At 37.8% G+C, this 13,131-nt stretch overlaps 1 protein-coding gene across 12 annotated transcripts in view; it reads left to right on the top strand.

Annotated features, from left to right (window-relative positions):
* GTF2I (general transcription factor IIi) overlaps nt 1-13,131 on the top strand; it is a 95,550-nt gene that overhangs the window by 30,681 nt on the left and 51,738 nt on the right. For all 12 annotated transcript variants that reach the window (XR_016387774.1, XM_022588111.3, XM_022588114.3 and 9 more), the window contains 3 exons: nt 183-237; nt 742-785; nt 9,382-9,459. Coding sequence is in view for 11 of the 12 variants with exons in the window: in XM_022588111.3 (XP_022443819.1) it covers nt 183-237; nt 742-785; nt 9,382-9,459 (177 nt within the window). In the remaining variant the exon portion in view is untranslated. The remainder of the gene's footprint in view (nt 1-182; nt 238-741; nt 786-9,381; nt 9,460-13,131) is intronic.

The raw sequence follows: 13,131 nt of genomic DNA on the forward strand, positions 1-13,131 counted from the left end.
ATCCCTATTTACCTTCCTTATAGGGGAGAACGAAGGACACTCTTAAACTAACACCATACTCATTCTGATGACCCAGAGCTGTGAACTCCCTTCCCCAGGTCATTCTGTATTTAGGACCTTTGAAAATATTAGTCATACTTCAAGTACTGGAAGAATCTAAATCTAATTTTCTTTGTACATAGGTGGTCGAGTGACGGTAACAGATGCTGAAAGGTCAATGCTATCTCCAGGTGGAAGGTAAAGCATATCTCATCAGTACTAATGAACCTCTACACCTCAGCAAGTTTTAGTGTTTAGATTATTGAGGTATTAGAATATTAAAAAGCACTGTGTCACACATCTCGATGTTTAATAATGCAGTCGAATCCTTTGGAGGTCCTGTGAAAATGCACTTTTTGACTTAGTAGTTTTGAATGGTAATAGTTCCTGGGTGAAGTTGATGTGATTGGTCTGAGGACCACGTTGTGAGTAGGAAGGGCTTATAGTAAAAAGACGGGATTTGCTACTCGGTGGTGTTTTATTATACTTCTCCCTCCCATATGGTTGATTGGAATTAAAGTACTAAATTCAGTTGACAGGTTATTTATGCAAGAAATAAATATGTAGATTTTAAAGTGAGTCAGTTTTGCATTGTGCTTGGTCAGGTGAATGAGTTTATATACAGTGAGTTCCAGGACATTTGAGCACTGTGTGAGTGGCCCTCACAATGCAGAGCTTCATCAGGGCTTCTTTTCCTTTCAGTTGTGGCCCCATCAAAGTGAAAACTGAACCCACAGAAGATTCTGGTATGTACTTTTGCTTTTAGACTCAATTATGAAATGTAAGAAGCCTTTTCCTTAATGTAGATGGTTGTATTTTGACTCATTACTTATTGCTTTGGTGAGAAGTAGACAGAACAAATTTATTCCAAAGGTGACGTCGTTAATGTTACTGTATTATACTAAAACCCCAAGATAGTAATTTGTTTGACAAAGTGGTAGCTAGAAATTCATTGCTAATTACACATTTATAGACAAAATTTATTAATAGTTTTTTCCAATTACACAGGAATAATAATAATAAATGTCATCTAGTCCTATAGTGCTTTTTACAAAAATCAATATAATATCGTCTTGACTCTGCCTTTTCCCATTGCATTCCCATTTTTTTTTTACTCCTCAGGGAAACTGTCTTTAACTCTAAGCTGTTTTTGGTATTTAATTCTTTATTTTCATTTTTATTATTTATTAAAAAAAATTTTATTAGCGTATAGTTGATTTACAATGTTAGTTTTAGGTGTACAGCAAAGTGAATCAGTTATACATACACATATACCCACTCTTTTTCAGATTTTTTTTTTTTTTAATGGCTGTGTTGGGTCTTAGTTGCGGCATGCAGGATCTTTTTTGTTGAGGTGTGCAGGCTATTCATTGTGGCGTGCGGGCTTCTCTCTAGGTGTGGTGTGCGGGTTTTTTTTTTTTTCCCGTCTCTCTCTAGTTGTGTGTGGGCTCTAGTCTGCTTCACGTGAGCTCGGTAGTTGTTGCACGTGGCCTTAGTTGCCCAACCGGGGATGGAATCCGCATCCCCTGCATTGGAAGGCAGATTCTTTACCACTGGACCAGCAGGGAAGTCCCTTTTTTTAGATTCTTTTCCCATATTTAGATCCGTTCCCATTACAAAGTATTGCTTAGTAATTCTTTATTTTTATATGTCATTCTCATACTATTTCATATACTTTTCTTTTTATAAATTTATTTATTTATTTATTTATGGCTGCATTGGGTCTTTGTTGCTGTGTGCGGGCTTTCTCTAGTTGCGGTGAGCGGGGGCTACTCCTCATTGTGGTGCGCGGTATTCTCATTGTGGTGGCTTTTCTTGTTGTGGAGCACGGGCTCTAGGCGCATGGGCTTCGGTAGTTGTGGCGAGCAGACTCAGTAGTTGTGGCTCGCGGGCTCTAGAGTGCAGGCTCAGTAGTTGTGGCACACGGGCTTGGTTGCTCCGCGGCATGTGGGATCTTCCCGGACCAGGACTCAAACCCGTGTCCCCTGCACTGGCAGGCGGATTCTTAACCACTGCGCCACCAGGGAAGTCCTGTGGCTTTTCTTTTCTTAATGATGTCCTTCGAAGCCTAGAAGTTTTTAATTTTGATCCAGTTTTCCAAGTTTTTCTTCTGTCACTTTTTTTTTTTTTTGTGGTATGCGGGCTTCTCACCGCCGTGGCCTCTCCCGTTGCGGAGCACAGGCTCCGGACGCGCAGGCTCAGTGGCCATGGCTCACGGGCCCAGCCGCTCCGCGGCATGTGGGATCTTCCCGGACCGGGGCACGAACCCGCATCCCCTACGTCAGCAGGCGGACTCTCAACCACTGTGCCACCAGGGAAGCCCTCTTCTGTCACTTTTGCCTTTGGTGTTACATCTAGAAAATCTTTGCCCAACCTAAAGTCATAACGATTTTTATACTTATGCTTTCTTCCTGAATTTATAGTTTTAACTCTTATATTTTGGTCTAAGAGCCATTTTAAGTTAATTTCTGTGCATGTTGTGATGTAAGGGTCTAAATTTATCTTATCATTTATCACATTTATCATGTGAATATCCTGTTGTCCGAGCATCATTTGTTGAAAAGATACCCTTTCTCCATTGGATTGCCTTATTGGCATGTTTGTCAAAAATCAATTGACCAAGTTTACTTCTGCACGTTCAACTCTATTCCACTGAACTCTAATACCTATTCTTAGGCCAGTACCATACTGTATTTCATGTAGGTTTTTTAAAAAAAATTATTTATTTTGTATTTTATTTATTTTTGGCTGCATTGGGTCTTCGTTGCTGCACATGGGCTTTCTGTAGTCGCGGCGAGCGGGAGCCACTCTTTGTTGCGGTGCACGGTCTCCTCATTGCGGTGGCTTCTCTTGTTGCGGAACACAGAGCTCTAGGCACGCGGGCTTCAGTAGTCATGGCACGTAGGCTCTAGAGCGCAGGCTCAGTAGTTGTGGCGCAGGGGCTTAGTCGCTTCGTGGCATGTGGGATCTTCCCAGACCAGGGCTCGAACCCGTGTCCCCTGCATTGGCAGGCTGATTCTTAACCACTGTGCCACCAGGGAAGCCCTTCATGTAGTTTTAAGGTTTGGTTTTATTTGGTGCCTATTAACGTGGAAAATGAGAATATAATTACTTTACCACTTGTTTCCAATACTTCTTCCCTTTTTCCCACTTTTATCATAGAGGTAAATTGATTTTTACTATTCAGGTTCTTTTAGAACTGAGCATTGTCTTGGACATTTAATGTTTGCTTTCTTGCCATGTTCCATTTCAAGGGCAGAGTATTTTTGCTTATTTTAAAAACATACAGGCCTTCCTGACTTGATTACAATTTTATTGTGATAATTTGTTGTTACTCTGTTTCTATGATAAGAGTCAGAATGAAAGCAACTTTATCTTTTAAAAATAATATATAATTTTTAAAGGTCATCATATTATTACTAGGGATATATTTTTAAATTAGTCTTGGTGATTGGTAAGGAAAAAATGGATTTTTACAGTTTTTTCTTACTAAAGGCACATATAAACTATGATGTCTCCTGTTCGACCTCTTGCAGAGGATGGATGCCAATTGGTATTACGTTGTGTTACATCTGAATTCTCACTGTTGCAGGGCCTGTCACTGTGGGGCTTTTGCTGTACTCTTGGATTACTTCAGAAATTATCTTATGCAGTGAATTTCAGATTTAGAGTTCATCTAGGAACACGAGGATGATTTTATTAGAAAGATCTCTTAATTCACTTATGTTATTGAACTAATTACAAATAATATATCATTTAGGTAGATGATGAAAGGCAGCAGAAATTCTTAACACGATTGGATGGAATATTATGTATAATTGTAAACGCCACTCCCTCGTGTTTAATAGTGAACCACAGGAAGCACTCCTCGTAAGACACTAGCACATTCTCATGTTTCTTACCAGTGTTCCAGATGTCCAAACCATTACAAATAAGAGTAAGTAATTAGAAAATGCAGGGTACCATTAACTTTTACAGGTGATATGATTATGTATACAGAACACTAAAGAGAATCAACTAGAAAACTCCTAAAAACAAAACATCCATAATCTGTTCTACTTCAAGAAGTGTTAAAAAGTCTGTGTTAAAGTGTTAAAAAGATAATAACAACTTAGATTAAAAGTGATTGAAAAAAATTTAATAATCCTTTGAAAGCTTTCTAAGCAATAAAATTTGACTAGGGAAAAATTCTAAAAATTTCGTACTGCAGAATCAGCCAAAATGTATCAAAGGACATGTAAGAAACAGGGAATGGCTATTTGCAAGACAAATGACAAGGGGTTGTTTTACTTGACTTACAAAGAGCTAATCCAAGAAATAGATGACCAAAGATTCAAGAGAAAATGCTCAGTTTAGTTAAAGAAATGGAGATAAAAATCCAAGAAAGATGAAGTTTTGCACTCAGCAGATTGGCAGACATTAAATTCTGCTTATACCCAGTCTCAGTAAGGGTGTAGAGAAACAGGCAGTTTTAAAAATTCTTGATGTGTGTAATAATTATTGCTGTCTTATGGAGGATACTTTGGTAATATCTCTCCTTTGGAGATGCACATGTTCTTTGACCCATTGCTGCTTTGCAAAAAGAGCAATTAACCCGCAACTCCATTAGTGAATTCTGTGTTGTCTTTGAACACAGTGAGGCAATAGGTCTGTATCCACTGATGCACAAGTATCTATAAGACAGACTACTTGTTAGCTAGAGAAAAGCTAGATGTGATGAAAGAAATGAACAATATTGTAATGCCTTAAACTTTGTATTTAAAAATGTTAACATTTCGAAATTATTGCAAGCTAATAAAAAACCTGCATGTATAATATAAGGACCTTTTTCCTGTGCCAATGTGATACCCTATCTTTTTTTTTCTTGGTGGGGAGGGAAAAGCAAGAACACCAGGGATCTTTCCCAAAGCAGTGTCTCCCCTGTCACTCTTTTAGCTACTTCACCCTGTGATTCTTAGAAGCAAGGATATTGTCCCACATTACTACAATATAATCATCAAAATAAGGAAGATAAATTACTCCTAATTCTCAAACCCTTTTCAGGTGTTGGGTTTGTTGGTTTGTTTTGTTTTCCCATTAATGGCTTGTTCAGCTTTCTCAGGCTTTTCTGGTCTTCTATGACCATGACACTTTTGAAGGAAGTATCTGATAGTTCCTCATGATTAGATTCACGTAATGCGTTTTTTGCAAAAATAGCACAGAAACGATGCCGTGTTTTTTTTTCTCCTTTCATATCAGATGGAAGTTGTTTTCTATTTATCCCTTTACTGAAGATATTATTTATGTGACCAGAGTTAGTTTTTCTAGGCTTCTCCACTGTAATTTCTTTATATTAATTGTATTTCCTTTGTAATTATTATATTCATGGGAGTTTCTCTGAGACTATGGAAATATATACCACTCATCAAACTTCCACTTAAAATTAATTCATGTATATTAGAGTACACTCTTTCTATTTTATAGTATATTTCTGTCTTATTCAGTATATTACAATTCATTATTTTCATTATTTATTTTGATTTGCAAATAGTCCTTGCTTTGGCCATTGGGAACCACTTCAAGATGTCCCCCGTGACTTTCCTTGTTTGTAAATATCCCCATTGTTTTTAGAGAACTTTTAATTTTTTGCTAAGCAAGGTTGTTAGGGTTCATCTTATTCTTTCCCTAATCCAGCACTAGAGTCAGCCCTGGTTCCTCACTGTGGAGAGTGTTATTTATTAAGAAACCAAAACCTAGGTGTTAGATGTTCTTATTGCAGTTGGGATGTCATTGCTTCTAAGTGGACAAAGCTAGGGTATCTGTTTATTTGTATTTACATACACATAATTATATACATACGTACATCCATTTACATCTATGTTTTTTTCATGCCCATATTTTCAGTTCCACTCTTGACACCCCAAGGTTTTTTCCCTCCCTTTCCTAGAGAGTATTCTTTGTCGCAGTTAGAATCGTAGCAACCAGATATTCTCAGTATGTTTACGTACTTCGTTTAAGCCATGTCTTACTGCCAGCCTCCTTGCCTTGCTGACACTTTGACACTCTTTGTTGGGCTGTCACCACTCCACTCATGCTTGTCCCCCATTTGTCTCAGTCTCCCAGACCTGTTACTCAGTTTCCTCTCCCCCCCATATAGTCTCATTCTGCTATCCTGCTTTGGACCATCAAACCTCCCCGATGCAGCTGCCTATCTTGGTCAGCGTAATCTAATGGCATTTGGAATGAATTGGTGGGGTAAGGAGAAAGAGAATTGTGTGTGTATGAGTATATGTGAGTGAATGAATGAGACCTTTTATGTATGTTATTTTTAGGGAGGTCTGCAAGACAGGCAGTGTTGAATTCTCCTTTTTGGGAATAAGTATTTGAATCTATTACTCTGTTTGTTTTACAGAAGTTTTTTTCTTTCCCCCCTTTTTTCCATGTCACAGGAAATTTCGATTTTCTGTTTAGTTTTTTAGTTTATTGTGCTGAAATCACCGTTTCGCAGCTCTTCTCCCCTTTATTTATATATTCCTTTCCTGAATAGTTTGCATCCAAAAATAAACATGCTGACTGGAGAAAAATCATATTTTTGGAATTCTTTATCCATCTTAAGTATAGATATAATAGTACACATCACTATCATAGAGGTTATTTTTTCTGCCTTACACTTTGTCTTATATTCCTTTGTGTGTATGTGTGTCTTAACTTTTCTTGCAGTTTCTTTTAAAATTTCCATTTTATTTTATTTTTTATATTTCTTGGATATAACAGTTGTGGTCTATTTAGGAGAAAACAGCCATACCAGTTATTTGAACCATACCAGTTATTATTATGGAAAAAATTTACAGATTAATTAGTTGTAATAAAAAGGACTATATACTAAGGTATCATGTAAGTAATGACTCAAGGAATTGGCTGCCACCCCTAAAACTTCGCTTCTGATTTCTAAGGTGGGATGCTATTTGGATGGTACTGGTGTTATGTGGGGGACGTGTTGAAACTGGTTCTGATTGTGTTGGAAAACTTGTAAGGTGGATCCAGGTGTTGCTATGGGAAGAGTCTGCTTTCACTAGATTAAAGGAATATACCAAGGAGTGAGTGACCCTGATGGGAACAGGATGCAGCAAGCCAAAAGAAAGATGCAAGTCCCTTTTCTCTCTTCTAGCCTTGTAGCCTCCCTACTCTATTCCCTTGTGGCAGAGATTCTCAAGGAACCAACTGTTTTGCAGTCCATGCCTCAGAAGAGTCTAAGAGGGCAGGTCTGGACCTGAGGCAGCAGCTTAATGACTCACACAAGCTACCCCTTTGGCTACATGGCATCCACACACACCTCCGCATATGTAAACCTTCATGTAACAACTAAACAACGGTCCCATCTGACGGGATGCAACTTTCCCTTCCTACAGAGGGAACCATTTTCGCCCTTGTTGTAATAGTCGTTGTACCCGTCTCTGGGAGACTAATTTACTGCCCAGTCATGGGCTATGTTAATTACTCCTCAAATATACCCCCAGCCTATTTATTCTCTTATCTAAAGGCTAACCAGCAAAGGAAACCTCCAACAAAATTTTTGTAAAATAATAATGGGAAGGAGAAGAGAGAACAGTTAATATAACCAAATATATAATATTTACAGAAACACACATACTCATAACAAGGAAGAAAACATGCAGTGTCCCCATTTCTGCAGCTTGTCACAAAAATTCATACCTTTCTTTTTTTTTTTTTTTTTCATACCTTTCTTAATTCATTACCCATTATATTATGTTTTCTTTGCCTTCAGCCAGGACCCTATCCGGTAAGATTCTTTACCTGGTTGAGGTGACCCAAACCTTCATTCCTCAATGGATCTGCCTTTTTTGTTTGCTTTGATTTTCTGTTAACTTCTGCTAATGAGCATGGAAGTACTAGACACCCCACAGAATCCCAGGGTTCCCAGACAAGTTCCCTACCACCATCTTCTGGCAGCAAACCAACCTTCCATTGGTGATTGCTGTCCCTATAGAGTAACCCCCTTCTTTGCTTGTGGCTTCAGGGATAAATGTCCTTTATTAGTATATCAAACTAACTCTCTTCTTGAAGTATTTCTTCAGTTGAAAATACTCTGTACAAACCTTCTAAAGTCACATAGCACCAGCTCAATATTAAGTCCATGATGGGACTGGTATGATTATAGCTGATATCTTAGTCTGAACTGTGTAATACACCCATCCACTGTTGATTTCTTAAACTTGTCTGAGAGTATCATCTACTCCTGACATTGCAGATGAGAAAGAGAGAGAGTAGGAACCGCAGCCATTTGGTGAAATCAGCATTTCATTTCTGAAAGCCCCTCCTGTGTAACCCTTTGAGGCCCCCCAGCCAAGGGCTCTTTGTTTTTGAATATATGGGGAATATGTCTTTATTAAGAATTCATTAAAGAATTGGTTAAGAATCTTCTTTCTTAAAACTTTTAATTGAAGTATAATGTATGCAAAGTGTAAGTGTATATATGCTCAATAAATAAAAAGTACACACGCCTGTAACCTAACATTCATTGATACAGAACATTAATAACACCCCAAGAAGGTCTTCCCCCTCTCATTACTCTCCTCCCAAAATCAACTGCTTGCTTGAGTGGTTTTTTTTTTAACCTAAGGCTTGTGCATTTTAATTTTTCTTCAGCTTTCTTGAGGGATAATTGACATTACTTGAGTTTTAACAACATAAATTTCTTTTCTCTAATTTTGACCTTCCTCTACATGGAATTGTAAAATATGCACTCATTTATATCTGGCCACAAAGGTGTATGTCAAATTATTTATCCTCATTGTGGGCAAAGTGTTATGCTGAAAGGTATGGTTTGTTACCCTTGTTAAAAGAGGGATATATTAAGAGGGGGGGAAAAATTAATGTGTCTCATTATTAAAATGGTTATGCCATATTTACTCTGGAATAGCGAGTTATTAAAATTTATGTTTGCAGGTGATTTTCAGTGATTTATAAAAATATTTTTAATACTGAGTGAAAATAGAGTGTGACTAATTTTCTTTAATTGCGAAGATCAGAACTTGTTGGAGAACAAATTTAGCATTAAATAATCCTAGAATATTAGTAGTGTGGTTAAAACTACTACACTAGTAGTTGGTAGTACTATTAGCACTACCACTAGTACTACTAGTAGTAGTAGTCTAGGTTGGGTTTTAGGTTATTTTTGTCCCCCTGACGACGCCTAGCAAACTTTTGTCTTTTGAAAGCCTTTAAAATATGTAATGCATTATTCTGCATTATTAGGAGGGCAGAAGGGATTTCCCTATGCTGTCTGAATGCCCTGAAGTGTAATTATATAATTTAATTTAAAAAAATAATTTGTTTTTACAGGCATTTCTCTGGAAATGGCAGCTGTGACAGTAAAGGAAGAATCAGAAGATCCCGATTACTATCAATATAACATTCAAGGTAATACTGTTTAATACAGTTTTTCTTTCCAGAAGTTATTGGTGGTTAAAATTAAAATTCTTTAATTGCCCGAATTCCTTAGATACTATTTTATTGATTGGTCCTTTGGTCCTTGACTAGCATGTATACTTGTAATTTATCACTGAAATAAAATAGATTTCAAAAATGGGGCACTAAAATAAACTCAGTTTACAGGGGAAATGTTAAATAATCATTAATATTCTTAAAAGGACAAGCAAAAGTTGTGGCACAATTTAGAATTCAATTTGAATTTTCAGTTATTTGCAAGGCATAAGAGGTCTTCTAAACGTTTAATATCTCTATTTGTGCAACAAAAATAACTTTGCATTATCACTATGTTAAAAACCTATAAACGATAAGACATTAATTTTAGGTACTTATCGTCTTGTTCTGTAGCTGCTTGACTATCGAGAGGGAATTAAAGGTCATAAGCTCACAACGCAGTTTGCTTTTATGCTTTGATGGGTTTTAGTTTAGAAGAACATCTGTAGTTCATGGTAAGTTTAATTTTTATAGATGCATAAGGTATATTAGACATTTAAAGTATAAGATCTGATTGGTTTTATGTATATACCCATGAAACTATCTTCACTGCGGTCGAGATAAAGAAATGTCCGTAACCCTCCAGTTCCCTCGCATCTCTTTGTAATCCACAGCCCTCCCCAGCCAACCACCGATCTGTTTTCTTTCATTTTAGATTAGTTTGCATTTTTAAGAAATTTATGTAAATGGAATCAGCATAAAGTATGTACTGTTTTCTTGGGGTGGGGAGCTATGACTTCTTAAATTCCACATAATTGTTTTGAAATTTCATCCATAGTGTGGCATTTATCGATGGCTAATTCCATTTTATTGCTGTTATTCCATTGCTCAGCTGTACCACAATTTGTTTATCCCTCTGTCTATTGATGGACATTTTGGTTGTTTCCAGTTTGGGGCTATTAAAAGTAAAGGTGCTGAAACATTTGTTTGGAAATACACCTTCATTTCTCTTGAGTAGATCCCTAGAACTGGAATAGCTGAGATATATGGTAGGTATTTAAGCTGTTTTCCACTGTGCTTTTACTATTGTACATTTCCATAAGCGGGGACAATAGTTCTAGTGGCTCCACATCCTTATCAGCACTTGTATGGTCCGCATTACTATTTTTAGCCACTTCAGTGGATGTCTTATGATACCTCTTTTTGGTTTTAATTTGCCTTTGCTTAATAGGTTTAGTTCATTTAAAAAGATAAGGCTTTATCAGTTCTGGAGTATTATAAAAAAGTTATGAATAAATTTGTTCTGTTTGTAATCATGTGAATATCTGTATACAGATATTTGAATTTCATAATTTTTATCTGTCAGATTTGAATATTTTATTGCTTGTGATGTTAGTAATTAATCACATGGCTAAAAGGTTGGGTTAATTCTGAGGATTTTTAATTAAAAAGTTAAAAATTTGGGAAATATTTAGCCTTTATAGCAGTTGTTGGTACCTTACTAACATATATTTAATAAATACTGTTTAATAAAATCTTTTTAGCACATTTTATTTAATTTTTAAAATAAAATGTCTGCCTTTATCTTTGGTATTGCCTTTTTTAACTTTGCTGTTACTAGGCAGGATTATAGAAGCTTTTTTTTTCCCCCTTTGAAATAGGGAGTGTGAGTAATTTAAGTAATGAGTGGAAATCAAACGTTTATAGAGGAAAAGATTACTGAAATGATAATATTTTAAGTGCAGCTGAAGAAGGTGGGAGCCAGACTATTAGTTTTTCATCTAGGCTGAGAGATACAGTCCATGCAGTTTGGGTACTTCTCTTAATAATTAAGCTTTGGCAATTCTTTGTATATTCTGAATAAAAGTCCTTTGTGATGTGATTTGCAAATAGGTTAATTTGATGGTGTCCAACTTAGTGCTTTTTTTTTTTTTTTTTTTCCCCTTATATGAGTTGTGCTTAAGTATCATAGCTAAGAAATCTTGGTCTGACCCAGTGTCACAGAGATTTTCTTCTGTGTCATATAAAAGTTTTCATAGTTTTACATTTAGGTCTGTGATTGGTTTAGACCTAATTTTTGTATAGTGTGCAGAATACCAGGTTCAAACTTAAGGCATACAGATATCCAGTTTTTCCAGTACCTTTTGTTGAGATGACTGTTCTTTTTTTTGTTTTGTTTTGTTTAATTTATTTTTGGCTGCGTTGGCAGGCTTTCTCTAGTTGTGGCGAGTGAGGGCTACTCTTCGTTGCGGCCTGCGGGCTTCTCATTGGGGTGGCTTCTCTTTGTTGCAGAGCACGGGCTCTAGGCACTTGGGCTTCAGTAGTTGTGGTGCACAGGTTTCAGTAGTTGTGGCTTGCAGGCTCTAGAGCATAGGCTCAGTAGTTGTGGCGCACAGGCTCAGTAGTTGTGGTGCACAGGCTTAGTTGCTCTGCGGCATGTGGGATCTTCTTGGACCAGGGCTCAAACCCACGGCCCCTACATTGGCAGGCAGATTCTTAACCACTGCGCCACCAGGGAAGCCCAACGACTGTTCTTTTTGTATTGTATTACCTTTACATCTCTGTCAGTTTTCTCGAGAATATTCTGTTACATTGATCTGTTTCTATCTTTTTCCAAAATTACATTGTCTTGAGGACTATAGTTTATATAATAAGTCTTAAAATCAGATTGTGAGAGTCCACCAAAATTATCCTTCTTTTTCAACATTATTTTGCCTATTTTAGCTCCTTTTCCTTTTCATATAAATTTTTAAAATCAGCTTATTGATTTGTTCAAAAAGCCCTGTGGGGACTTTTTTTTTTTTCGGTACGTGGGCCTCTCACTGTTGTGGCCTCTCCCGTTGCGGAACACAGGCTCCGGACGCGCAGGCTCAGTGGCCATGGCTCACGGGCCTAGCCGCTCCCTGGCATGTGGGATCTTCTCGGACCGGGGCACGAACCCATGTACCCTGCATCCGCAGGCAGACTCTCAACCACTGCGCCACCAGGGAAGCCCGGCTTCTTTTTTTTTAAGAGTTTTTTTTTTTTATTATTATTTTATTTTTGGCTGAGTTGGGTCTTCGTTGCTGCGCGCGGGCTTCTCTAGTTGCGGCAAGCAGGGCTACTCTTTGTTGCAGTGCGTGGGCTTCTCACTGCGGTGGCTTCTCTTGTTGTGGAGCATGGGCTCTAGGCACGCAGGCTTCAGTAGTTGTGGCACATGGGCTTAGTTGCTCCACGGCATGTGGGATCTTCCCGGACCCGGGCTCAAACCCGTGTCCCTTGCCAATGCAAGGCAGGCGGATTCTTAACCACTGCGCCACCAGGGAAGCCCAAGATTTTTATTTTTATTTTTTTTGATGTGGACCATTTTTAAAGTCTTTATTGAATTTGTTATAATATTGCTTCAGTTTTATGTTTTGTTTTTTTGACCGGAAGCATGTGGGATCTTCTTACCTCCCCAACCAGGGATCAAGCCCGCACCCCCTGCATTGGAAGGCGAAGTCTTAACCACTGGACCACCAGGGAAGTCCTTCCCCCTTCCCCCCACACCACCACCGTGGGGACTTTGATGGAGATTGTGCTGAATCTATAGACTAATTTAGGTTGAATATCTTAATATTGAATCTTCTGATTCGTGAGCATGATGTATGTATCTTATCTATTTAGCTCTTTCTTGGTTCCTTTCATCAG

Source organism: Delphinapterus leucas, chromosome 15 (genome assembly GCF_059928025.1).
Source record: "Delphinapterus leucas isolate spDelLeu-1000000601 "Yukka" chromosome 15, BTC_Dleu_Yukka2, whole genome shotgun sequence".
NCBI lineage: Eukaryota > Metazoa > Chordata > Mammalia > Artiodactyla > Monodontidae > Delphinapterus > Delphinapterus leucas.